The following is a 22,540-nucleotide window of genomic DNA, read 5'->3' as shown; positions in this document are numbered from 1 at the left end:
ATGCTCAGACAGCAGCACAATTCAACGTGACTTTACTTCACCATTGCAACATGCATAACAAGGTGCATGGCCGGGCGCATACACAGCGAGGCGCAACCAGTGGACTGTACCAACTAAACAGTCAATAGGGGTGAATACACCACATCCATGAAATTGCGTCTCTGAATGTTTGGATGTAAAAAGTCGGATCAAAACAGAAGCTTCACCTCTAGAACCTGTAGAAAGGTTAACAGGTGATTTGTGGAAGACTCCAGGCGCAGTTTCAAATGTATTTGTCATAATAAACGTGATGTTCTCCCTGTGCATGCGTGGGTTTTCTCCGGGTACTCCGGCTTCCTCCCACAGTCCAAAAACATGCTGAGGTTAATTGGTAACTCTAAATTGTCCGTAGGTGTGAATGTGAGTGTGATTGTGTGTCTGTATATGTAGCCCTGTGACAGACTGGTGACCTGTCCAGGGTGTCCCCTGCCTTCACCAGAGTCAGCTGGGATAGACTCCAGCACCCCCCATGACCCTAGTGAGGATAAAGCGGTGGATAGAGAATGGATGGATAATAAACGTGTGATGTGTTTTATTGTGAAACCGGAAGCTCCACTTTTATATCTATATAATGTAATAAAGTGATGTTATATATTTAATTATTATTTGCATATAGTACAATAAAGTCATGTTACGTATTCCATTTTATTATGTCTCTAATGTCATAAAGTCCTGTTTGTGTATATTTTAATATACATATTTAATATAATTTTGACATTGGTGTTTTATTTTGAAACCGGAAGCTCCCTCCGCTCCTCGTTCTGCTGTTCCACTGCGTGACTCTCCTCCTCCTGAACTCTGTCCGGTTTTCCGGTTCTCCCCTTCTCTGTCTGCAACTTTGGGCGTTTTCGCTCCGCGGAGTTCCGTCTATCCCCGTTACCGGAGCTCTGTACCGGCTCGGTGCCGCCGCTCCTCCCCGTCCTGGTATTTCCGTGAACCGGAGGATCAGCGCTACTTTCAGACGGTGAACTCCGCGTCAATGCAGGTGAGAGGCGGCAGGTCGCGGCTCGACCCGCTCCGGTCCTCCGGTGCTCCGGTCCCGTTAACCGTGTTTGTTGTGTTTCTATGGTGAGTTTAACAGTGAGTGCCGGTTTCCTGGTTGGAGTGCTCGGTGTTACCGTGTCTCCGGTTATTGATCAGGAATCAGGTTTCTGCTAGTTGTTTTCTCTTGGATTAAAGATGTGCTGCTGATCAATAAGATCATTACTGATTAATCTGATCAATACTGATCAATCTGTCTCTGTCTGGTCACTTTGTGTTGCTGTGTTTGTGTTGTTGTTGTTGTTGTTTTGTGTTCTGACTTTATTCTCTGTCTGTTTCTGAACTCTTCTGTTTCACTTTAACTGTTTGGATCAAACTGAAGCTGCTTCATGTTTCTGTCAGAAAAAAATACAATAATAGAAAATTAAACAATATAATATAAAATTAAATAATATAATACAATATAGATTCATCTACTCTAATGTCCTACAACGTAACATAGAATAATATTATGTTATATTATATAAAATAACATGATATGATATAATGTAATTTAATATAATATAAGATAATATAATATAGCATCATATGATCGAATAGAATATAGAATAACATAATGCAGAACTTCACAGAACAAAATAAAATAATACCAAATATTGAGAAAAGGTTTAATTTGAGATAAACTTTCAGTGAAAATTAAACTGAATTTAAAATCTGATCATGAAGAAACTGATCAGATTATAAACTGATCAATATTAATGTATTGATAATATCTTCCTGCTGAATGTTTGTCTGGTGACCTATTGATCAGTCAGTAAATGAAGCTGATCAATAAATAGAAGGAGCTTTTTACTGGTTGTTATCTGTGATGTCACCCTGATCAGCTCCTGCTGAAGGGCGGAGCTTAGTTCTGCTTTCTGTCAACCAATCACAGGTGGGCGGGCCGAAACAGGAAACACTCAGATCTTTGTCAGCATTAGTTTGTATTAACTCTGACTAATTTCTCTTCCTCGCTAACTAGTTCTAACAGAAATTGACTAGTTGTAAACTAGTAGCACCAAACTACTAGTTAACTGTCTACTGTACTAGTTTTATGCTAAATCTAACTAGTTACCTGGTGAGCTGCAACAGTTAACTGTTAACTAGTCAAACAAATGCACCTCACTAGTTAACTAATGAGAGTCACATGTCAACCAGAAATGGCCAAAATGTCGACTAGTTAACTAGTTAAAGCCTGTTGTGACCTCACTAGTCAGTTAGTCAGTGATTTATTAACTAGTTAACTAGTGAGAAGAAAAATATCCATAAGTTCTACTAGTTAGAGCTAGTTTTCAGTAGACTCAAAATGTGAACTAGTTAACTACTAGGACTAGTTAGAGCAGTGACAGGAACTAGTTAATGCCTCTTTTTTTCAATAGTTAGCTGCTGAGGTTGCAAGAGTTGTTTACTAGTTCAACAAAAGCCAAAATACTTGAACCTAACGACTGACTAGAGCTGATCCAGACTGAACTAGTGGACTGGACTAGTTAACTAGTTGAGTAGCCTAGTTCCAATGGTTTAAAGGAGCAAAAACACGTTTAACTGCTGATTGTTAGAGAACGCTAATGGAACGTTTCCTTCACACTCCATTAACTCGCTTGGTGTTCACTAGTCTGATTAACTAGTCTGGTGTTAACTAGTTGGTCAACTAACCACAACTTTATTTAAATCACTTTTATTCACATCTTTTAGTTTCCGGATCATTCGGTGTGGTTTCACCAGATGGTGGTTGCCTGCACCTTCTTCAAATTAGTCCTAAATTTGTATGCCATTAGATAGTCACAAAAGTACTTTCTATGCAAAATTGTAGGCCTGTAGCTCAAATAGTTTCTGAGTTGTGGGGGTCTGAAATTTTCAGAATTTGGGCTATAAAAAGCCTCACCAGCGTTTCTTGCATCTTTCAGTGGTTATTTGTCAGCCTCTAGACATACCAGAGAGCTGTGAGTTGGTAAACAAGGCCTCTGCATGTAGCTAGTGCCCCACAAACATCCCCAGGTGTTTCCCTACACTCTGCAGGCCGTGGGGGCTTGATAAAAATGCTAAAAATTAAGACATACCTACTCACGAGTGGAGTTTGGGACCTTAAAAGTACTAGAAATACTGCACAGAAGTGTTCTAACACCCCTGGGTTCCATTCTACACAAACTTGTGTGATAACTTAGCAAACTGGGAGCTTTCTAGGTACCTCAGTTTGGGAAAATATGAGCTCCCAAAGTTGGACGAGATTTTTAATTGGCTATTTTTGGTGGCAAAAATCTCAGTGTGGGACAGGTACCAGAGACCCCACATTTTTCTACAAGACAGTTCCATCTGTCTTCTATCACTGTACAAAAAGCAGCAGGGTTATATTTGTAGTTACTGAGATATTCTTACTCAAAATGCCATGGGTGATGTCAAAATGGTTTTTTTGCTTTTCACTACTTTAAATTGAAATACAAGTATTAGTAGTCATTTCAATGGTAGTATTATGTATGTTTTGTCCTAAGTTATAACTTAGTTATACCTAAGCGACACCCCCAAGGAATATCTGGTCATTCAACTGGGATGACTCTTCCATTTAAGAAGAAAATCCTCTTTGTTCACTTTAGTTTCATTTCTGTTGGAAAAATCTGGTTTTAGTGTCGATAAAATTAAACGTCTCAACACGTCTACCTGTCTCACCTGAGCTGTGAGGACAGGTGTATCTGTGTCACTGAGAGCTGCTTTGATTCTGATCAATTATTTCTCTGCTTAGAGCTAAAAATAACGAGCTGAACACCAGCAGAGGTTCTGGAAGACCACCAGTAGACCAAGTTCTACTGGTTCTACTGGACCTACTGGTTCTACTAGACCTACTGGTTCTACTGGATTTACTGGTTCTACTGGACCTGCTGGTTCTACTGGACCTACTGGTTCTACTGGTTCTACTGGACCTGGTGGTCACCAAACTTGCTGCTTCTTTGTTTTTCTGCAGCTGAATGTTGCAGCAGTTTGTTAAAGTTCTGGATCCAGAAGCTGCAGGTGTTGTCCACCATGTCTCCTCAGATGTTTAACCTCTGGACTAATGGTGTCTCACAGACTTCTGTGGAGGTTCTCAGTCATCCGGGTCCTGGTTGAAGAACATCTCCAGGATGAGGAGATGTTCTTTGTTTCTTGAAACGTTTTCCAGAACCTCCAGTTGGTTTCTCCTAAACATCTCAGGATCTCCTCATCCTGGAGATGTTGTCCTACCTCCATGTTTCCTCTCCAGTCTCTGTGAGGAACGGTTCATCCTGAAACCCTCGGAATAAGTCCTTCATGGTTTCATTCTGAGTTTTCATCTCTGGTTTCTATTAGTTTGTTCTAGTGATAAAATGTTTGTTCCTCTGGTGGAGATGATCAAACCTTCACGTTCTACGAAGCCGCTCCTCTGAATAAAAACGTTCAGCTGTTCCTCCTGAAGCAGAACTGACATGAATGTTTAATTTGTTTAAGAGAATGTGAGCTGGATCATCTAAAGCTCTCTGAATCCACGATCCAATTACCATAAGCTGCTTTCGTACGAGGAACCGAGGAGAGGAACCACAGAACAGCAGAGGTTAGCAGGAATTAAAGAGGCCTTCCGGACCTTAAGAACCAGACAGAACAAACAGAACCAGCCCCCTCCTTTGTTGTAAACAGAGTCTGGATCAGAACGTTGAGGAAGTCCTTCAGACTGAGGTTCTAGTTAGAACTCTGGTTCAGAACCGACACGTTGATCATCTGCCGTCTGAGAACAGAAAGAACCAGAGACACGTTTTCATTGAACTGAATCCTGAAACTGATCGTCTCATTAAATCTGTTCATTCTACTTATTTAAAAAACCCACCAAAATAAAAGACTTTGATTCAATCAGATTCAGTAAAAAAACCCAAAAACAACCAATGGACAACAACAAGGAGACAAAACAATAAATAAACAACAACACAAGAGACAAGCAAACAACAAATAAATAACAACACAGACGAAGAGGAAACCCCAAGCTGCTGGATCCATAAAATCAATAATCAATAATAAAACGTCAATAAAATAAATACAGCAGAAACAGAGAACAGAGGAACATCTGATGATGGTGGAACATCTTTCTACAGCAAGGTTCTACTAAAACACGCAGCAGGATCAGGACTGGTTCTGCAGGGTTCTAGACCTGGATCAGGACCGGTTCTGTTCTGTCAGACTCTGGCTGGACATTCTGACTGGTGGTTCTGCTGCAGGTTGGTTCTGGACCAGACGCCTGCTGATGAGAACCAGATCCATCACTGGGTTCTGTTTCTACCATCTGGACCCTGTAGAGGGTTTTAGAGGGCTTCTGCTGATCGGGTTCTGAGGATTTATATCCTCTGATTGTGTTAAAGTTCTGCTGGTTCTGGACTCAACAGTTGGGAGAACTTTGGACCAAAGACTGTATTCTAGTAGACCTGTGGATCCATCCACAGATAAACACCGAGAGGCACGTTCTGGACAATAGGACCAGCCCGGATGGAGGTTCTAGATGATAGAACCAGTAATTAAACTGTTCTCTGCTGATCCAGTGGTTCTTATCTGATGGAATGGTTCTCTGTTCTCACGTTTCAGATCTGGGGAGTTTTTCTAGAGACGTTGAACCTTTTGAGGATTAAAAATAAAAATTCTCGGGTCTGGAAACATTGAAATTCTCTGAATCATTTGTCTTAAGTCGTGTTTAAAGATCTTCCTCTGAATGTTCTGCTGCTGATTGAAAGCTCAGGAAAATCAAAGAACCAGGAACATAATCAGAAGATAATCTTAATCCCATTGGCTGATAAGCCAGTCCTGCTGCTCCCCCGCCACAATAAAAGCTCTAAGGAGATTAAAACCTCATTTACTGATGAAACGTTACGGTGAGACCCGGGCTGAGTGGGGGGTCTGCTGCACTGTACTACGGTATACTACTACCAATACTACAGCGTAGTACTACGGTACATATAGTAGTACTACACTGTACTACTATAGTACTGTAGTGCTACTGTAGTACTATAGTAGTACTGAACCTGTTGGTTCTGAATCTTTTATTCTTCCTGTTTCAGTGTCGCCATCTTTGAACCAGAACAGTTGGTAGTTTTTTGTAGTTCTCTGTAGTTTTCTGGTAGTTTTTCTGTAGCTTTTGGTAGTTTTCTGGTAGCTTTCTGTAGTTTTCTGTAGCTTTTGGATAGTTTTCTGTAGTTTTTGGTAGTTTTCTGTAGCTTTTGGTAGTTTCTGAGCTTTTGGTAGTTTTTCTTGAAGTTTTCTGTAGTTTCTGTAGCTTTTGGTAGTTTCTGAAGTTTTCTGTAGTTTTCTGTAGCTTTTGGTAGTTTTCTGTAGCTTTTGGTAGTTTTTCTGAAGTTTCTGTAGCTTTTGGTAGTTTTCTGTAGCTTTTGGTAGTTTTCTGAAGTTTTCTGTAGCTTTTGGTAGTTTTCTGTAGCTTTTGGTAGTTTTCTGAAGTTTTCTGAAGTTTTCTGTAGTTTTCTTGTAGCTTTTTTGGTAGTTTTCTGAATGTTTTCTGAAGTTTCTGTTAGTTTCTGTAGCTTTTGGTAGTTTCTGAGTTTCTGTAGTTTTCTGTTGCTTTGGTAGTTTTCTTGTAGCTTTGGTAGTTTTCTGTAGCTTTGGTAGTTTCTGAAGTTTCTGAAGTTTTCTTAGTTTTCTGTAGCTTTTGGTTAGGTTTTTCTGGAAAGTTTTCTGTAAGGTTTTTCTGTAGTTTCCGGTAGCTTTTGGTCGTTTTCTGTAGCTTTTGGATAGTTTTCTGTAGCTTTTGGATAGTTTTCATGAAGTTTCTGAAGTTTTCTAGAATTTTCTGTAGCTTTTGGTAGTTTTCTTGAAGTTTTCTGAAGTTTCTTGAATTTTTCTGTAGTTTTCCGTAGTTTTGGTAGTTTTCTTAGCTTTTGGTAGAATTTTCTGAAGATTTTCTGTAGTTTTCTGTAGTTTTCGCCGATGGTGGGGGTACGGGGGCGCAGCGTTCTCCTATGTAGTGTTTGGGCACAGTTTTAAAAGCCACGCTCATTTGGTGACCAGAGCTTTGGGAGGTTTCTACTGGTAGTTTTCTGAAGTTTTCTAGTTTTCTGTAGCTTTTAGTTTTCTGAATTTCTGTAGTTTTCTGTAGCTGTAGCTTTTAGTAGTTTTCTGAAGTTTTCTGTAGTTTTCTGTAGCTTTTGGTAGTTTTCTGAAGTTTTCTGTAGTTTTCGGTAGTTTTCCGTAGCTTTTGGTCGTTTTCTGTGAGCAGCCTGTTGTGTCGTTCTGCAGCTGTGAACCGTTGGCTGCATCAACAGACGCTGCAGATTTCCAGCTGAACTCTGAACACATCTGTCATCACTGCAGTCACGATATTGATCCGACTCATCCCATCTGGAGCCCATCAATACCTCTGATCACTTCCTGTCTGAGTTACAGACTCTGATCTTTGTTTCTATAAATACAGTTCTGAGCAGAAGCAGTCGATCAGCTGCTGAATCTGATGATTTATTTCATACCCAACAGAAAATCCAGGTCAATCAATCTGAAATTTATTTTGAAATGTTAGAAAACAGAGAAATCTCTGATCTTTGGATTTTATCTGGAAACAAATCACAGAAATCACAAACTGAGGTCTGACATTCGTCCATTTTCTGTCATTTTATCAATTAAAGGTAAACTGATGAAGTCAGAGCAGCTCCACACAGCAGATCGCAGCGCTGCATTAAAAGCTGCTTTGTTTCAGGTCTAATCGATGCAGAGCTTGTGAACATCTGGATTCTGCTGCAGCTGTTGCTCACTGATCAGCTGATCGAGGATTAAAGATGTGAGGATTTACAGAAAGGAACAGGAAATATTAAATATCAACGTTCAACACGTCACCAGGAAACTGAAATCCAGACAGACGGATGTTTTTTCCTCACATCAGCTGGTTAAAGATGAAACACGACGACTTCAACCCTCAGATTTCAGCTCTGCTCAGATATTTATATCACAGACAGAACATCTGAAGAAGATGGAGACGATGCAGATACAGAATCACAGAAGTTGTTGGGGAGATTTGGTTGGTTTGAGCTTCAGTCTGAAATGTTTGACTTCTCTGATGTGAAGCTTCTGAATGAAAATGTCGATCATCAGAGGATTCAGAGACTTCACTGAGATCAGACCAAGAAACCCAGAGCAGCAGATTACCTGAGGAGGTTCAGGTCGTCTTCTGAAGATCAGCCCTCAGGAGCATCTGGTGAAGGTTCTGCCAGAGGTTCTGTCAGGTATAAGCTGCCACCAAAACATTCATGTCATCAAAATGTAACATGGAAAAGTCTGAGACATATTTTAAAACAATAAAAGTCTGAAAATATTCTTAAAAATCAGAAGATATTTTAATACAAGATGAAAATATTCAAATGTCTGACACCAAAGATGTCTGAAAACATGAATAAACATCTGTAAAATATCACAAAATGTCTAAAAATATTTAAAATCAGAAAAAATAATTAATGTCTGAATAGTGTTATTATTGTTATTGCTTATATTATTATTGTTCATATTATTACTAGTATTATTAATTTTTGTATATAGTATAACAATAATAATACTAATAATATTATAAATATTATTTTATTATGCGTGGCGCACAGTGGCTAGTGGTTAGCACTGTCGCCTTGCAGCAAGAAGATCCCCGGTTCAAATCCCGGCCTGGGATCTTCTGCATGGAGTTTGCATGTTCTCCCTGTGCATGCGTGGGTTTTCTCCGGGTACTCCGGCTTCCTCCCACAGTCCAAAAACATGCTGAGGTTAATTGGTTACTCTAAATTGTCCGTAGGTGTGAATGTTGAGTGTGATTGTGTGTCTGTATATGTAGCCCTGTGACAGACTGGTGACCTGTCCAGGGTGTCCCCTGCCTTCACCCGAGTCAGCTGGGATAGACTCCAGCACCCCCCATGACCCTAGTGAGGATAAAGCGGTGTATAGAGAATGGATGGATGGAATGGATGGATGGATGGATGGATGATTATGCTACAATAATAAAAAAGTTGCTGTTTGTTTTTTAGATGCTTCAATTCTGATTCGAGCAGCTGAGGTCAAAACTAAGAGGAGAGAAATTAATATTAGACTGTGTGTGTGTTTCTGTGTGTTTCTGTGTGTGTTTGCTGCAGCTCCACCTGCTGAGCTTTTTGTGACTCCAGAGAACAGAATGTCCTCCTCAGCCTCCTGGGACACAAAGTGTGAAGTCAGCAGGAGAAACTAAGCAGCACACACACACACCACACACAGACACACACACACACACACACACACTTGTTAAGGTTATTTCTGTCCTCGGCTCAGTTGTGTTGGTGTATTTAGGTGTTTCTGGTGTATTTTCTGACTGAACCTCCTTGCTGTTCTCAGGTTGTGGATCTGAACCACAACACAGAATGACAGAATGACAGAGCAGAGCCTCCAGTGTGGTTGTGAGCATGTAGAGGCTGTAAATAGGAACGCTGCCTGGAAACAGTTTCCACCTCCTTTTACTGCTTTTCAAAATTAAACCATTGTCAGTTTAATTATTATTTTTTTAGACAGGAAATGACTCATTCATGTCAGAGTGAAAACAGGTTTCTGTAATGTCAAAACATCAATAAAATGTAAAAAGAACAGACGGCATCAGTCTCCAACCGTTTAGAGACTGTACCTGGACTCAGAGCAGCCAGCTGGTCCAGATAGAAGACAGCAGGTAATGGATTGATCTGAGGTCAGTGATTGCAGGATAAAGATCCTGGATCTGAAGGTCCAGTCTCTGGTGGATCAAACTCCTGGATAAACTACACCATGAAGACTGAAGAACCAAAGAAACTCGAGGAAAGCTTGTTGAAGAGCTATCAGTCAGATGATACAAGAACATTTAAAGATCCTGAAGATCTCCTGGAGTCCAGTTAAATCCATCATTAAGAAACTGAAGGAAGATGGAACATGAATAAAGGTCCTCAAGACCTGAGAGACGAGGAAGGGAGGCCACCAAGACCCTATGACTCATCTGAAGGAGTTACTAGCTTCAGACGGTTCATCCAACCTTTGTTTATGGGAACAAAGAGAAAGCTCTGATGGAAAAGCTCCAATTAAAATCTGACTAGAGTTTCACCAGAAGACATTGGAGACTCTAAGACACTGGAAGAAGGTTCTTTGGTCTGAAGGAGACCAGGATGAAGTTTTATGTCCATCAGACTAGATGATATGTTTGATGGACAACCAAACACTGAACATCATCACAAACACACCATCCCCACTGAGAAGCACGGTGGAAGGCAGCATCATGATGAGCACGGGAGGCAGCATCATGATGAAGACACGGTGGTGGCAGCATCATGATGTGAAGCACGGTGGAGGCAGCATCATGATTGAAGCACGGTGGAGGCAGCATCATGATGAAGCACGGTGGAGGCAGCATCATGATGTGAAGCACGGTGGAGGCAGATCATGATGAAGCACGGTGGAGGCAGCATCATGATGAAGCACGGTGGAGGCAGCATCATGATGAAGCACGGTGGAGCAGCATCATGATGAAGCACGGTGGAGGCAGCATTCATGATGAAGCACGGTGGAGGCAGCATCATGATGAAGCACGGTGGAGGCAGCATCATGATGTGAAGCACGGTGGAGGCAGCATCATGATGGAAGCACGGTGGAGGCAGCATCATGATGTGAAGCACGGTGGAGGCAGCATCATGATGAAGCACGGTGGAGCAGCATCATGATGTGAAGCACGGTGGAGGCAGCATCATGATGAAGCACGGTGGAGGCAGCATCATGATGAAGCACGGTGGAGGCAGCATCATGATGAAGCACGGTGGAGCAGCATCATGATGAAGCACGGTGGAGGCAGCATCATGATGAAGCACGGTGGAGGCAGCATCGGTTATCACTATTATTATAGCTGTGTTATTATTATTACAGATCTGTTATTATTATTATAGATGTGTTCTATGTGTAACAGACGAATTAACAATCTCAACTTATTTTAGCTTCAGCTGAAAAGTAAAAACACACAAAAGTTTTTTTTTAAATTTAATTAAAATGAAATTCAGGCATCAAGAGGTTAACTCACATGACTTTGTAGAAATCTGTTTCATTCCGACATGAAACAATGTTTTTTTACTAAACGGACCTCTGTTCAGGTCCCGGTCGGTTCTGATCCAGGTGTTCTGCTCCTCAGGTGCCGGTCTGGATGATCCTGGAGGTCCGTAGGCTGCAGGACTCTCTGTGTGTTCGGAGGAAGCTGCTGTCTCTGCCATGAGGCCGGCTCCCTCCCTGTGGGTCCTGGTTCTGCTGGGAGTCGGATCTCTGATGCTGCTGGTCCGTCTGCAGGACCTGACCGACCCGGTGCTGCAGCAGAACCCAGGTCAGTGCTGGTGGAGGTTCCACAGAGTAGAACGTATGACCACAACACCTGCAGATGTTCATCTAAAGACAGAAACACACCTGTGCCGGTTAAAGGTGATGACATCAGAGTGTCATGTGACTTCTTTGTTTCCTGATCGATCCATCTTTTGAGATCAATAACAGTTCTGTTTGCTGTTCTCCTCACTGAGGTCCAGATCTTAAAGTTTTATCAGTGTTTGTTGCTAACTGATAGCATTAGCAGCTGATGTTTGTGTTTCCTGTTCAGCTTCTGGTTGTTTCAGAGAGTTAGAGCGCATCTGACTGTAGAAACAGTCGTCCAGAATCCACAAGAAACAGTCGGACTGAAATTAAATCTTTTCAACCCGACGGGAAACTAGGAGCTGCTGGTTGTTGTATTTTAAATGTCTTTTGTCAGATTAGCTATTAGAACTCTTTAACAGAACCGCTGAGGAATTGTTTTCATCCAACAGCTGATCTGCTTCATGTCGTCTCTGTTCTGTTTGATGTTCTGCTGATTTTCTGTCTTATTGTGGTGGTTCTGTTGTTTGCTGGTTGGTTGGTTGGTTGGTTGTTTGGTTGGTTGGTTAGTTGGAGTTTCCCTCTAAGACCATGGAGAATAAAACCATCTGTTCAAGTCTCATTGATCTCCAATGTTCAGTCAGCTGTCGGATCCGTGTTTCTACTAGACGCAGGCAGAACTTTTGAAGAACGCAAAGAAATCAAACCGGGTTCTTCATATTCGTGATTTGTTTTTAGCAGCAGCAGCTCAACACACAGGCGTTCCAGGTTCCGAGTAGATGTGGTCACCAACAACCAAACATCTCAGCTGGACTTAAACCACAGAGAGGAACTAGGAAACGCTGCTAATTCAGAGAAACACCACAGAACATCCTGTCATCAGCTGATCATCTGGAAACACAGTATAACTCAGCAGCATGAAGGATTGTCATCAGAGTGGAGTTCAGAACGAGCTGAAGAACATTCAGAGGTTCTACGTACGGCGGATCTCTACACAATCAGCAGCTCTTCACCATCTTTATTCTCAGTGACGTTCTGCTGAGTCCTTCAGCTGATATTTGTTCATGAAGGATTATTTATGGGATGTTTAGCTGCTGCTCAGGTTTGTAGTTTGGAGTCAGAATCTGCAGATGTGTTGAACATCTGGCAGAAGCTTCTGTTTGAGTCTTAACCTGTTCTGCTAGAGAACTTTGGTCTCATGTTGTTGTGGAGCTTTTCTTTGGCTCCATCTTGGGCTTGGTGTTGCCATGGTTACACATTTGTCTGAATTAACCTGGAGACTGAAGGATTGTGCAGATTGTTTTGTTCTGGATCTTTCTACCCTGTTAGTCAGCAGATATTCCAGATGTTCTCAGCAGCTGGATGAATCAGCTGATCACTGATGAAACCCTGTCGAGTCTCAGCTGAGGATTCCTCATGAAGACGAGGTTCTGAAGCTCACAGCTGACTCATGTTTCAGCTGAAACCCTCAGAAAATTCATTCACCTGAGAGAAGGTTCAAGTGTCACAAGATCATTATAGTCAGAGAGCAAAACCTGACGTACAACTACACAACACCAGACACAACGACCACGCAGACACACAAAGAAACACAGACTCACAACAACCACACAACACTACACAAAAGAAACACAACACAACCACCGAGACACAGAACCACCACGAAGACACACAAAATGACAGAGACACAAAACAACCACACAAAGATGGAAAATGACCACAAAGAGACTTTCTCTTACTTTGTACTTTCACTCTTGTCCAAACACTCACAGAAACACCAGGACCCACATGTTTTGATCTGGACGTTTGGGTTCTCCTGACGTTCTGTGCCGTTCCACAGTAAACTAACATTGTGTGTTCCAGACTGTAGAAGCCAGACTGACAGTCTGTTTAGAAGAGATGCTGAGATGTTCTGACAGGATGTTTACCAGCTGACTGGAACCATGTGACCCTCCAGGAAATGGATAGGAACCCTGACAGACTCCACTCAGAGCTGCTCTTCATGGACGGACATCAATAAAACATGAGTTATCCCCAGCACAGGGCGATGGAAATGGTGGAGCAGCATCCAGATGTTCACTCTGACTTCAGCTTTCAAAGCCCCAGAGTCACCCCAAACCTCAGGATCTACTTCTAGAAGACTCCAAACCTACCCTGAAGGACAAACCCATGTCCAAAATTACTCAAAACTCAAAACATAGTTTAGCATTACCCCCAGAACTCCTAAATGGTTCAAAAATGAGTCTAAAATGACGATTTCTGTCCAAACCTAAACACCTGATTGACACCTGGATGATGGATGGATGGATGGATGATGGATGGTTGGATGAGGGATGGTTGGATGGATGGATGATGGATGGAGGATGATGGATGAATGATGGATGGATGAATGGATGGATGATGAATGGTTGAATGATGGATGGATGATGGATGGAGGATGAATGATGGATGGGTGATGGATCAATGATGGATGGATGGATGGTTGGATGATGAATGGTTGAATGATGGATGGATGATGGATGGAGGATGAATGATGGATGGGTGATGGATCAATGATGGATGGATGGATGGTTGGATGATGAATGGATGGAGGATGGATGATGGATGGATGGATGGATGGATGGATGGTTGGATGATGGATGGTTGGATGATGAATGGATGGATGGATGGATGGATGATTGATGGATGGATGGATGATTGATGGATGAATGATGGATGATGAATGATTGATTGATGGATGGATGGATGATGGATGGATGTATGATGGATGGATGATGGATGGATGGATGGATGATGAATGATTGGATGGATGGATGATGGATGGTTGGATGAGGGATGGTTGGATGGATTCATGGAGGATGGATGGATGGATGGATGATGAATGAATGGATGGATGATGGATGGATGGTTGGATGATGTTGGATGTTCCAATAGTAACAGTAACAATTTGTACATGTGTGTCCATATACTAATGTTTTTTTGTTATTAGTGTGCAGCTGTCCAGATGTTGTCCTGCAGGAATCTTTCTGTCAGATTAATACCAGAAGAACCTCAGTGTTCCTCAGCATGAAGCTTCTCCTCAGAACCTCCAGGGCGGAGAAGATCTCATTGGTTTTTCTGATCCTCATATTTTCAGCCTCCATAAAGCTGCTGTTTCTGAGGTGTTGTTTCTTCATTTAAACTGGTGTGAGCTGGTTTTATCTGCTGAGGCTGAATGCTGCTCAGAGGTTTACCTTCAGCAGAACAGTCGGGTTCTTCAGCATCCAGCTGGTGCTTTAATTCATCCTCCAGACTGTCTAGCGGACAGTTCTACTAATGTTCTACCAAAGTTCTACCAAAGTTCTACTAACGTTCCACTAAAGTTACTAAAGTTTTCCTATTCACCTTCGTCTTTCGACTAATGAGCTGCTAACTAATGAGCTGCTAACTAATGAGCTGCTAACTAATGAGCTGCTAACGAGCTGTTGACTAATGAGCTGCTGACTAACGATCTGAACTTTCTGCACGCGGTCAGTCGGCCTGTTTGTGTTTCCTGTTTTATTCATGAGCTTCATCTCATCCGACACACAATCACATGAATAACACAACAGCTACTGAATTACACACACACACACCCCCTTCAGGTCATGTCTGGATGAAACCTGAGACCTTCAGTCTGAGCTGCTGCATTTTGAAACAACTTTATTTGTTTTTCCACTGAAACGTCTCTGATAAACTGGACCACCAGAGACAGAAGAATCATGAACACCATCCAGGTGTAGTTCAGTCTGTTAGATCTTCATCCTGGAAGATCCTGACATGGATTCTATCAGCATCTCCAATAACCAGCTGCTGGTTCAGGTTCTGGATCGCTGAAGCTCCTCATCCTCTGCTCATGTTTAATTCAGCACAGCTCATGAATGTTTGAGAAGCTTCAGCAGCTCCATCTGCATTATTAAGAAGATCTGAGAGACCAAAAGCTGGAGGTCTGACATCACAACAAGACGTCTGACGTTACAACAAAAGGTCTGACATCACAACAGGAGGTCTGACATCACAAAAAAAAGTCTGACATCACAACAAGACGTCTGACATCACAACAGGAGGTCTGACATGACAACAAGACGTCTGACATCACAACAAAAGGTCTGACATCACAACAAGAGGTCTGACATCACAAAAAAAAGTCTGACATCACAACAAGACGTCTGACATCACAACAAGATGTCTGACATTACAACAAAAGGTCTGACATCACAACAAGATGTCTGACATTACAACAAGAGGTCTGACATCACAACAAGATGTCTGACATCACAACAAGAGGTCTGACATTACAACAAAAGGTCTGACATCACAACAAAGGTCTGACATCACAACAAGACGTCTGACATCACAAAAACAAGTCTGACATCACAACAAGACGTCTGACATCACAACAGGAGGTCTGACATGACAACAGCAGGTCTGACGTTACAACAAAAGGTCTGACATCACAACAAGAGGTCTGACATCACAACAAGAGGTCTGACATCACAACGAGACGTCTGACGTTACAACAAAAGGTCTGACATCACAACAGGAGGTCTGACATCACAAAAAAAAGTCTGACATCACAACAAGACGTCTGACATTACAACAGGAGGTCTGACATGACAACAGGAGGTCTGACGTTACAACAAAAGGTCTGACATCACAACAAGAGGTCTGACATCACAACAAGAGGTCTGACATCACAAAAAAAAGTCTGACATCACAACAAGACGTCTGACATCACAACAAGATGTCTGACATTACAACAAAAGGTCTGACATCACAACAAGATGTCTGACATCACAACAAGAGGTCTGACATTACAACAAAAGGTCTGACATCACAACAAGACGTCTGACATCACAGCAAGATGTCTGACATCACAACAAGATGTCTGACATCACAACAAGATGTCTGACATCACAACAAGAGGTCTGACATCACAACAGGAAATGGAGCAGCAGAGTCTTAAATCCTCCGTCTGACCAGAATGAAACACAAAATGACAAAAACTAGACAAAGCAACAAAACGAGACATAAGCAGCAGAACTTTGAGAATTTATTTCAGCTCCACAGGAACACAGCATCTCAGCAGACCTTCTACCCACCCTGATCTGCAGATAAACCAGGAGGATTATAAACCTCAAAGGAACTGAACTTTAATAAACCAACATCTGCTCTCTGGTTGTTTAAAGCGCCAGGAATTAGTCTAACCCCAAACATCCATCATTCATCTGTGTATGTGTGTGTGTGTGTGTGTGTGTGTGTGTGTGTGTGTGTGTGTGTGTGTGTGTGTGTGTGTGTGTGTGTGTGTTCTTGTACTTGCTACATGGTGAGGACCATCTTCTGCATTTAACTATCAAAGTGAGGACATTTTTACAAAGTGAGGGCATTCTGGCCGGTCCTCACTTTGAAACATCCATGTTTGAGGGTGAAGACTTGTTTTTAGAGAACAGCTATGAATTGAGGTTTGGTTAGGGTTAGGGTAAGGATTAAGTTTAGGCAATCAGTTGTGATGGTTAAGGTTAGGGTAAGGCTCTAGGAAATGCATTACGCCTATGGATGTCCTCACTAAGATAGAAGTACAAACATGTGTGTGTGTGTGTGTGTGTGTTACTGTGTGTGTGTGTGTGTGTGTGTGTGTGTGTGTGTGTGTGTGTGTGGGCATGTTTCTGCTAACTCAGTTTGACCTGACTACACATAACCCGGTGGGGACCAAAAATGAGGTCCCCACAAGTTTAAACAGTGTTTTCTTGGCCATGTTGTTGTTACTGAAAAAAGTAAAAGTGCAAAAACGTTTCTTTAGGGTTAGGCATTGTTTTGGTCTGGGTTAGGGTTAGGGGTTTGATATGAATGGGAGTCAATGGTATGTCCCCACGAGGATAGGAGCCCAAATTTGTGTATGTGTGTGTGTGTTCCATCAGGTCCTCACAGCAGTAGATAACTTCAGAACCCTTCTTGTTGTTCCATGTTTCCATCACATTCTCCTACACTAACCCAGTGTAGTTGAGTTGTTGTTGTTGTGTTCTCTAACATTAACCAAATGTTGTTGTCTTGTTGTTGTTGTGTTTCAGGTGTGCAGCTGCCGGCGGCTCCCAAGTGGCCTACAAAAAAGGTGAGATGGAGAACAGCGCCACCTGCTGGACTCTGGTTTATTTTATCAGAGCAGGAAACTGCAGCTTCCAGGAGATTTAAAGGCGAAAACAAGATAAAACACAATGAAACACAACCACCAAGTTAGACTGACACAGGGTTAGAGTTAGAGTTAGCTTAGGTTAGCTAAGGTTAGAGTTAGAGTTAGCTAAGGTTAGCTAAGGTTAGATTCAGCTAAAGTTAGCTTAGGTTAGAGTTAGCTAAGGTTAGATTCAGCTAAAGTTAGCTAAGGTTAGAGTTAGCTAAGGTTAGCTAAGGTTAGATTCAGCTAAAGTTTGCTTAGGTTAGAGTTAGCTAAGGTTAGATTCAGCTAAAGTTAGCTAAGGTTAGAGTTAGTTAAGGTTAGCTAAGGTTAGATTCAGCTAAAGTTAGCTAAGGTTAGAGTTAGCTAAGGTTAGCTAAGGTTAGAGTTAGCTAAGGTTAGATTCAGTTAAAGTTAGCTAAGGTTAACTAACTCTATCCCAATGAAACCACAAACACCAAGTTAAACTTACACCGGGTTAGTTAGGTTAGTTAGGGTAGGACTGGCTAACCCTACCCAAACCCAACACTAAGTTAGAACCATGAGAACCTGGAAATAAGAAAATATTTCTTAGATTGTTTCGTCACAGAACCAACGACTGATTCTGGTTTCACAGGATTTTATGAAATTAACCAGTCTGCTAGTGTTCTAGTCACAATAAACACAAAATAAACACACAACAGACTGTTGGTTGTGAGTCTGTTGTGTGTCTGTTGTGAGTCTTTTGTGTGTCTGTTGTGAGTCTGTTGTGTGTCTGTTGTGAGTCTGTTGTGTGTTTGTGTTCCAGGATGCAGTAGAACTGATGGAAGTGGTCCCCACAGGACGGTTCTTGTCTCCGGTTGGGTTTCTGGGTTCCCGGCCGCCGGTCACCAAACGCCACCGGAAGCTGCTGAAGAGCGTGTCGGCGTCTAGCGCCCCCGCTGGTGGAGAGGAGGCGGTAGTGCAGCAAAGGCTGGTGAGGACACAGGAGTCGCGGCGCCGCCTGCTGGCAGAGGTGTGCTCTAAGTACCAGGCGGGCGTGGGCCAGCAGCCAGTGTCCCAGCGGCAGGTGTCTCGGATATACGTGGAGGACCAGTTGCGGCTGCTGTACTGTGAAGTGCCCAAAGCTGGCTGCTCCAACTGGAAGAGGGTTCTGATGGTTCTGGGCGGCACTGCCTCCTCCACCCGGGACATTCCTCACGACGCGGCGCATTACGCCAACCACCTGCGGCGGCTGGAGAGCTACGACCGCGGTGGCATCGCCCAGCGGCTGCGCTCCTACACCAAGGTGCTGTTCGTCAGGGAGCCCTTCGAGCGGCTGGTGTCGGCCTTCCGGGACAAGTTCGAGAGTCCGAACTCGTATTATCACCCCGTGTTTGGGCGTCCCATCATCTCCAGGTACCGAGTGAACGCCACGCTCACAGCGCTGCGCTCTGGCACCGGCGTTACCTTCAGGGAGTTCATCCAGTACCTGCTGGACGTTCGGAGGCCGGTGGGGATGGACATCCACTGGCAGCCCGTCAGCCAGCTGTGCAACCCCTGTCTGCTGCGCTACGACTTCATCGGCAGGTTCGAGGACCTGGAGGAGGAAGCTAACTTCCTGCTGCGCAGCGTCGGCGCTCCGGCTAACCTCACCTTCCCCGACTTCAAAGACCGGAACCCGCTGGCAGAAAGAACTTCCTCCAGAATCACCCAGAAGTACTTCTCCCAGCTGAATGCCACCGAGCGGCAGAGAGCCTTCGACTTCTACTATATGGACTACCTGATGTTCAACTACTCCAAACCCTTCCAGGACCTGCACTGACACCTGAGCTCACCTGTTCTCAGGTGAATGATGATGATGAAGGTGGAGGAAGAGCAGCTCAGTGGTTCCTTTCCACAGTTTATAGATGGTTGTTTTCATTCTGCTTCCCAACATGGAACCTGATGGACTAGTTAAGGTTCATTAAGGAAACGTGTTGCAGTTCCTGTTTGTTCCACCAGGGAGAGCTTCTTCCTGTTTAATCCTGTAGAGACCAGAGGAAGTTAAAGCAGAGAGCATTATGGGAGTTTAGCAGCAACGGGCACCATGACAGAGATTAATGAGGAGGTTCATGACCTGAGATGTTCCACCTTTTAGTGGCAGGAGCTTCAGCGGGAACCAGCCAGACTAATGTCTTCCAGAGAAGCCTGGCTGGTTCCCGCTGAAGCTCGTACGGTCTCCAGGACCTGAATGAGTTTAGCAGCAGCTTTGAGGAGGTTCATGACCTCCAACCAGAGCTCAGACTGGAACCAATCTGAAAGCAGAAGTCTGAGGAAATATACTGAGTTCAGTTCCAATGAATGACGTCCAGCTTCCAGTCTAAATCTGATCTTTCAGACTGAAGTTTGTCTTCCAGGTATTGTTCTCCTTCAGCAGTTTAAAGTGACAGATTCAGTTCTAAACTCTGTTCTATCTGCTGCGTCTTTAAAGCCTCAACATGCAAATAAATAAAAATGAAGACGTAGAAAAGAACCAGAAGAACACGAATCTTTTACCAGAACAACAGAGCAGCTAGAGAACCAACTGAACCGACTAAAAGATGAAAATGGACTCAAACTGAACCCCAGCAGCAGCTCTGGCCTCCTTCTAATCCACTGTAGGTTCTTTTTAAGGTCCAGCAGCTCTGAGGAACCAGAACATCATGAAGAAGAGAGAACTCAGAGACGTCTTCTGTCAGCAGGTCTCAGAACAATGGAAACAGAAGAAAATAAGATTTATTTATTTTATAAAAAAGAACCACCAGGAATCAACAAGTCCACTGCTTTAGATTCTTATAGAATGAGCTGCACACGGTTCCTGTTAGACAGATTCTTCAGACGTTCTGGTTCTTCTTCAGGCCTGTGGCGGTTCATGCTTTGTGTTTCTTCTGCTGCTGGTTTCACTGGTTCTCAGAGGGTTAATTGTGTCAGAACCAGCAGATAGATCTTTTCAGGTGATGTGTTCCTGTGGTTGGTTTGTGTTCATGTTCTTGCAGAACCACCGATGGATCCGTCTGGACGTGAAAGCCTTTAACAGGCTGCTCACCTTCTGTTCTTCTGGTGGAAATAAACCTCAGACTCTGGAACCTCTGACTATGTTTTCATCTTGTCAGATTCTAGTCTTAATGCTGAAGTTTGTAAGCATGAATATCTCCAGAGTTCCAGGTCCTGAAGGTACCGACAACTGGACAGTTATCGGTAGGTCTACTCTGAAATTTTCTCCACTTGTCGGTAGGTCTACTCTAGAACTTTCTCCAGCTGTCGGTAGGTCTGCTCTAGAACTTTCTCCAGCTGTCGGTAGGTCTGCTCTAGAACTTTCTCCAGGGGACGTTCTCCTTTCCTGCTTCCAGTCTTTAAATTTAGTCTCACTTAGAACATTTCAGGTCCTTGAAGTCCATAGAGGTGGGTCCAGATTTATCCCTTTTTAATAGACTTTTTCAGAACTTCATCAGTCTAGCAGATAGAACCATGACATTTAGGAGGAGAAACACATCTGAACATTTGTTTTCTGTCATTTTCAGCAACTTTCAGAATGATTTGGGGTAATGTTCACGTCATTTTGAAAGTATTTCTTGACTAATTTTGAGAAAGTTTGGGCATTTTTATGTAATTTTGGGTGACTTTCATGGATGAAAAACACATTTTGGCACATTCTAAGTTGTTTTTGACCATCTCTGAGTAGTTTGGACATTTAGCATTTTGGACACATTTTGATTCGTTTCACGGCTAATTTTGAGTCATTTTTATGTATTGTGTGTAACATGGGACAGCTTTCATTTCATTTTTCAAACATTTTAAGTCATTTTGAGCAATTTAAAAAAATAGTTTTGTGTAATTTTAGACAGTTTTTTGGTTTTTGACAACTTTTGTGTTATTGTGAACATTTGTGAGGGGTTTTGAGCAATTTTTATGTGACTTTTCAAGCTTTCTGAGTCATTTTCAATGATTATTGAGTGATATTGAACAACCTTGATTTCATTTGAACAAGTTTTGAACCATTTTAGCACATTCTGAGTAATTTGAAAGTATATTCAGATTTTCGTCGAGTTATTTTGAACATCCAGGGAACCAATGGAAACTTTATCAGCCCAGCAGATAGAACCATGACATTTAGAAGGAAAAACACATCTGAGTTCTGGTAAAAACTGGCCCCACATCAGTTTAACATCCATCCTGGTGTCTCAGTCTGAAGATAATCCAGATTTCACCAATTCTGGACATTTTTTGAGTCATTTTGGACAAAATTTCAGGTCCTTTAGAACAGTTTTGGAATAATTTGGGGGAAATATTGAGTCATTTTTAACAGGTTTTGTCATTTTTGGACAATTTTTAATAATTTTGGGACAATTTAATTTTAGACGTCTTTTGTCAGTTTGAACAGTTTTTGAGACATTTTTGATAAAATGGGAGGGGTTTTGTGTAACTTTTGCCAAGTTTCATGTCGTTTGAACAAACTTTAATAAAAACACATCTGAGTTGTGGTAAAAACTGACCCCAGAGTTGAAATCTATCCAGGTGTCTCAGTCTAAACACTGAATCTGTTCAATTCATTTCCTGTAGAACCAGCTGTGAGCATTAGTATTCTGGGATGTATCAGAGTTTCATGTCACAATGAGACGAATATCACACTAGATGACAAAAAAATGACAGAAAACCAACAAATGAGACGAAAACCCAACTAATGTGAAATGACGGCAACACCTAGTGGCAGCAGCAGGTACTGCAGCTGATGAAGACAGGTTTGGTCAAAAGCTCTGGAAGGAGTTTCATCTGAACCCGATGATCTTTACTGCAATAAAAGAACCACAACATAGAACCAGAATAAATGTTCTCATGTATTTGATTATTTTAAAACCAAACCTGGAACACAAAATATGAAAAAAGAAAATGTTCTGGAGTTCTGCTGGTGGATCAGTTTCTCTGAGGGAAGTCTGACCTGAGCAGCTCTGACACCTGGAACACTTGGAACAGCTGGAA

The 22,540-nt window shown here is 42.4% G+C and overlaps 1 protein-coding gene and 1 long non-coding RNA gene across 3 annotated transcripts; both read left to right on the top strand.

Annotated features, from left to right (window-relative positions):
• The first annotated feature begins 796 nt into the window (after window positions 1-796).
• LOC110971280 (carbohydrate sulfotransferase 8-like) lies at window positions 797-20,649 on the top strand. Its single transcript, XM_022221627.2, has 4 exons — window positions 797-1,024; window positions 11,192-11,377; window positions 17,484-17,524; window positions 18,372-20,649. The coding sequence occupies exons 2-4, from the start codon at window positions 11,269-11,271 to the stop codon at window positions 19,365-19,367; spliced, it is 1,146 nt and encodes a 381-aa protein (XP_022077319.2). The 5' UTR covers window positions 797-1,024; window positions 11,192-11,268; the 3' UTR covers window positions 19,368-20,649.
• On the top strand, window positions 14,824-16,766 carry LOC127535109 (uncharacterized). 2 transcript variants are annotated; one of them, XR_007943773.1, is made up of 5 exons: window positions 14,824-15,422; window positions 15,663-15,722; window positions 15,862-15,901; window positions 16,042-16,081; window positions 16,182-16,766. It is a non-coding gene; the product is annotated as an uncharacterized LOC127535109 (long non-coding RNA). The 2 variants fall into 2 exon arrangements; XR_007943774.1 differs by lacking the exon at window positions 14,824-15,422 and adding an exon at window positions 15,473-15,542.
• Window positions 20,650-22,540: the final 1,891 nt, after the last annotated feature.

Source organism: Acanthochromis polyacanthus, chromosome 8 (assembly GCF_021347895.1).
Source record: "Acanthochromis polyacanthus isolate Apoly-LR-REF ecotype Palm Island chromosome 8, KAUST_Apoly_ChrSc, whole genome shotgun sequence".
NCBI lineage: Eukaryota > Metazoa > Chordata > Actinopteri > Pomacentridae > Acanthochromis > Acanthochromis polyacanthus.
This window is presented reverse-complemented; position numbering and strand designations above follow the sequence as displayed.

Excerpts from the sequence above, each read along its gene's own strand:
- LOC110971280 (XM_022221627.2), top strand. The coding sequence starts at position 11,269 with ATGAGGCCGGCTCCCTCCCTGTGGGTCCTGGTTCTGCTGGGAGTCGGA. Across the intron at positions 11,378-17,483 it reads GGTGCTGCAGCAGAACCCAG|GTGTGCAGCTGCCGGCGGCT; the intron begins GTCAGTGCTGGT and ends GTTGTGTTTCAG. Across the intron at positions 17,525-18,371 it reads CCAAGTGGCCTACAAAAAAG|GATGCAGTAGAACTGATGGA; the intron begins GTGAGATGGAGA and ends TTTGTGTTCCAG.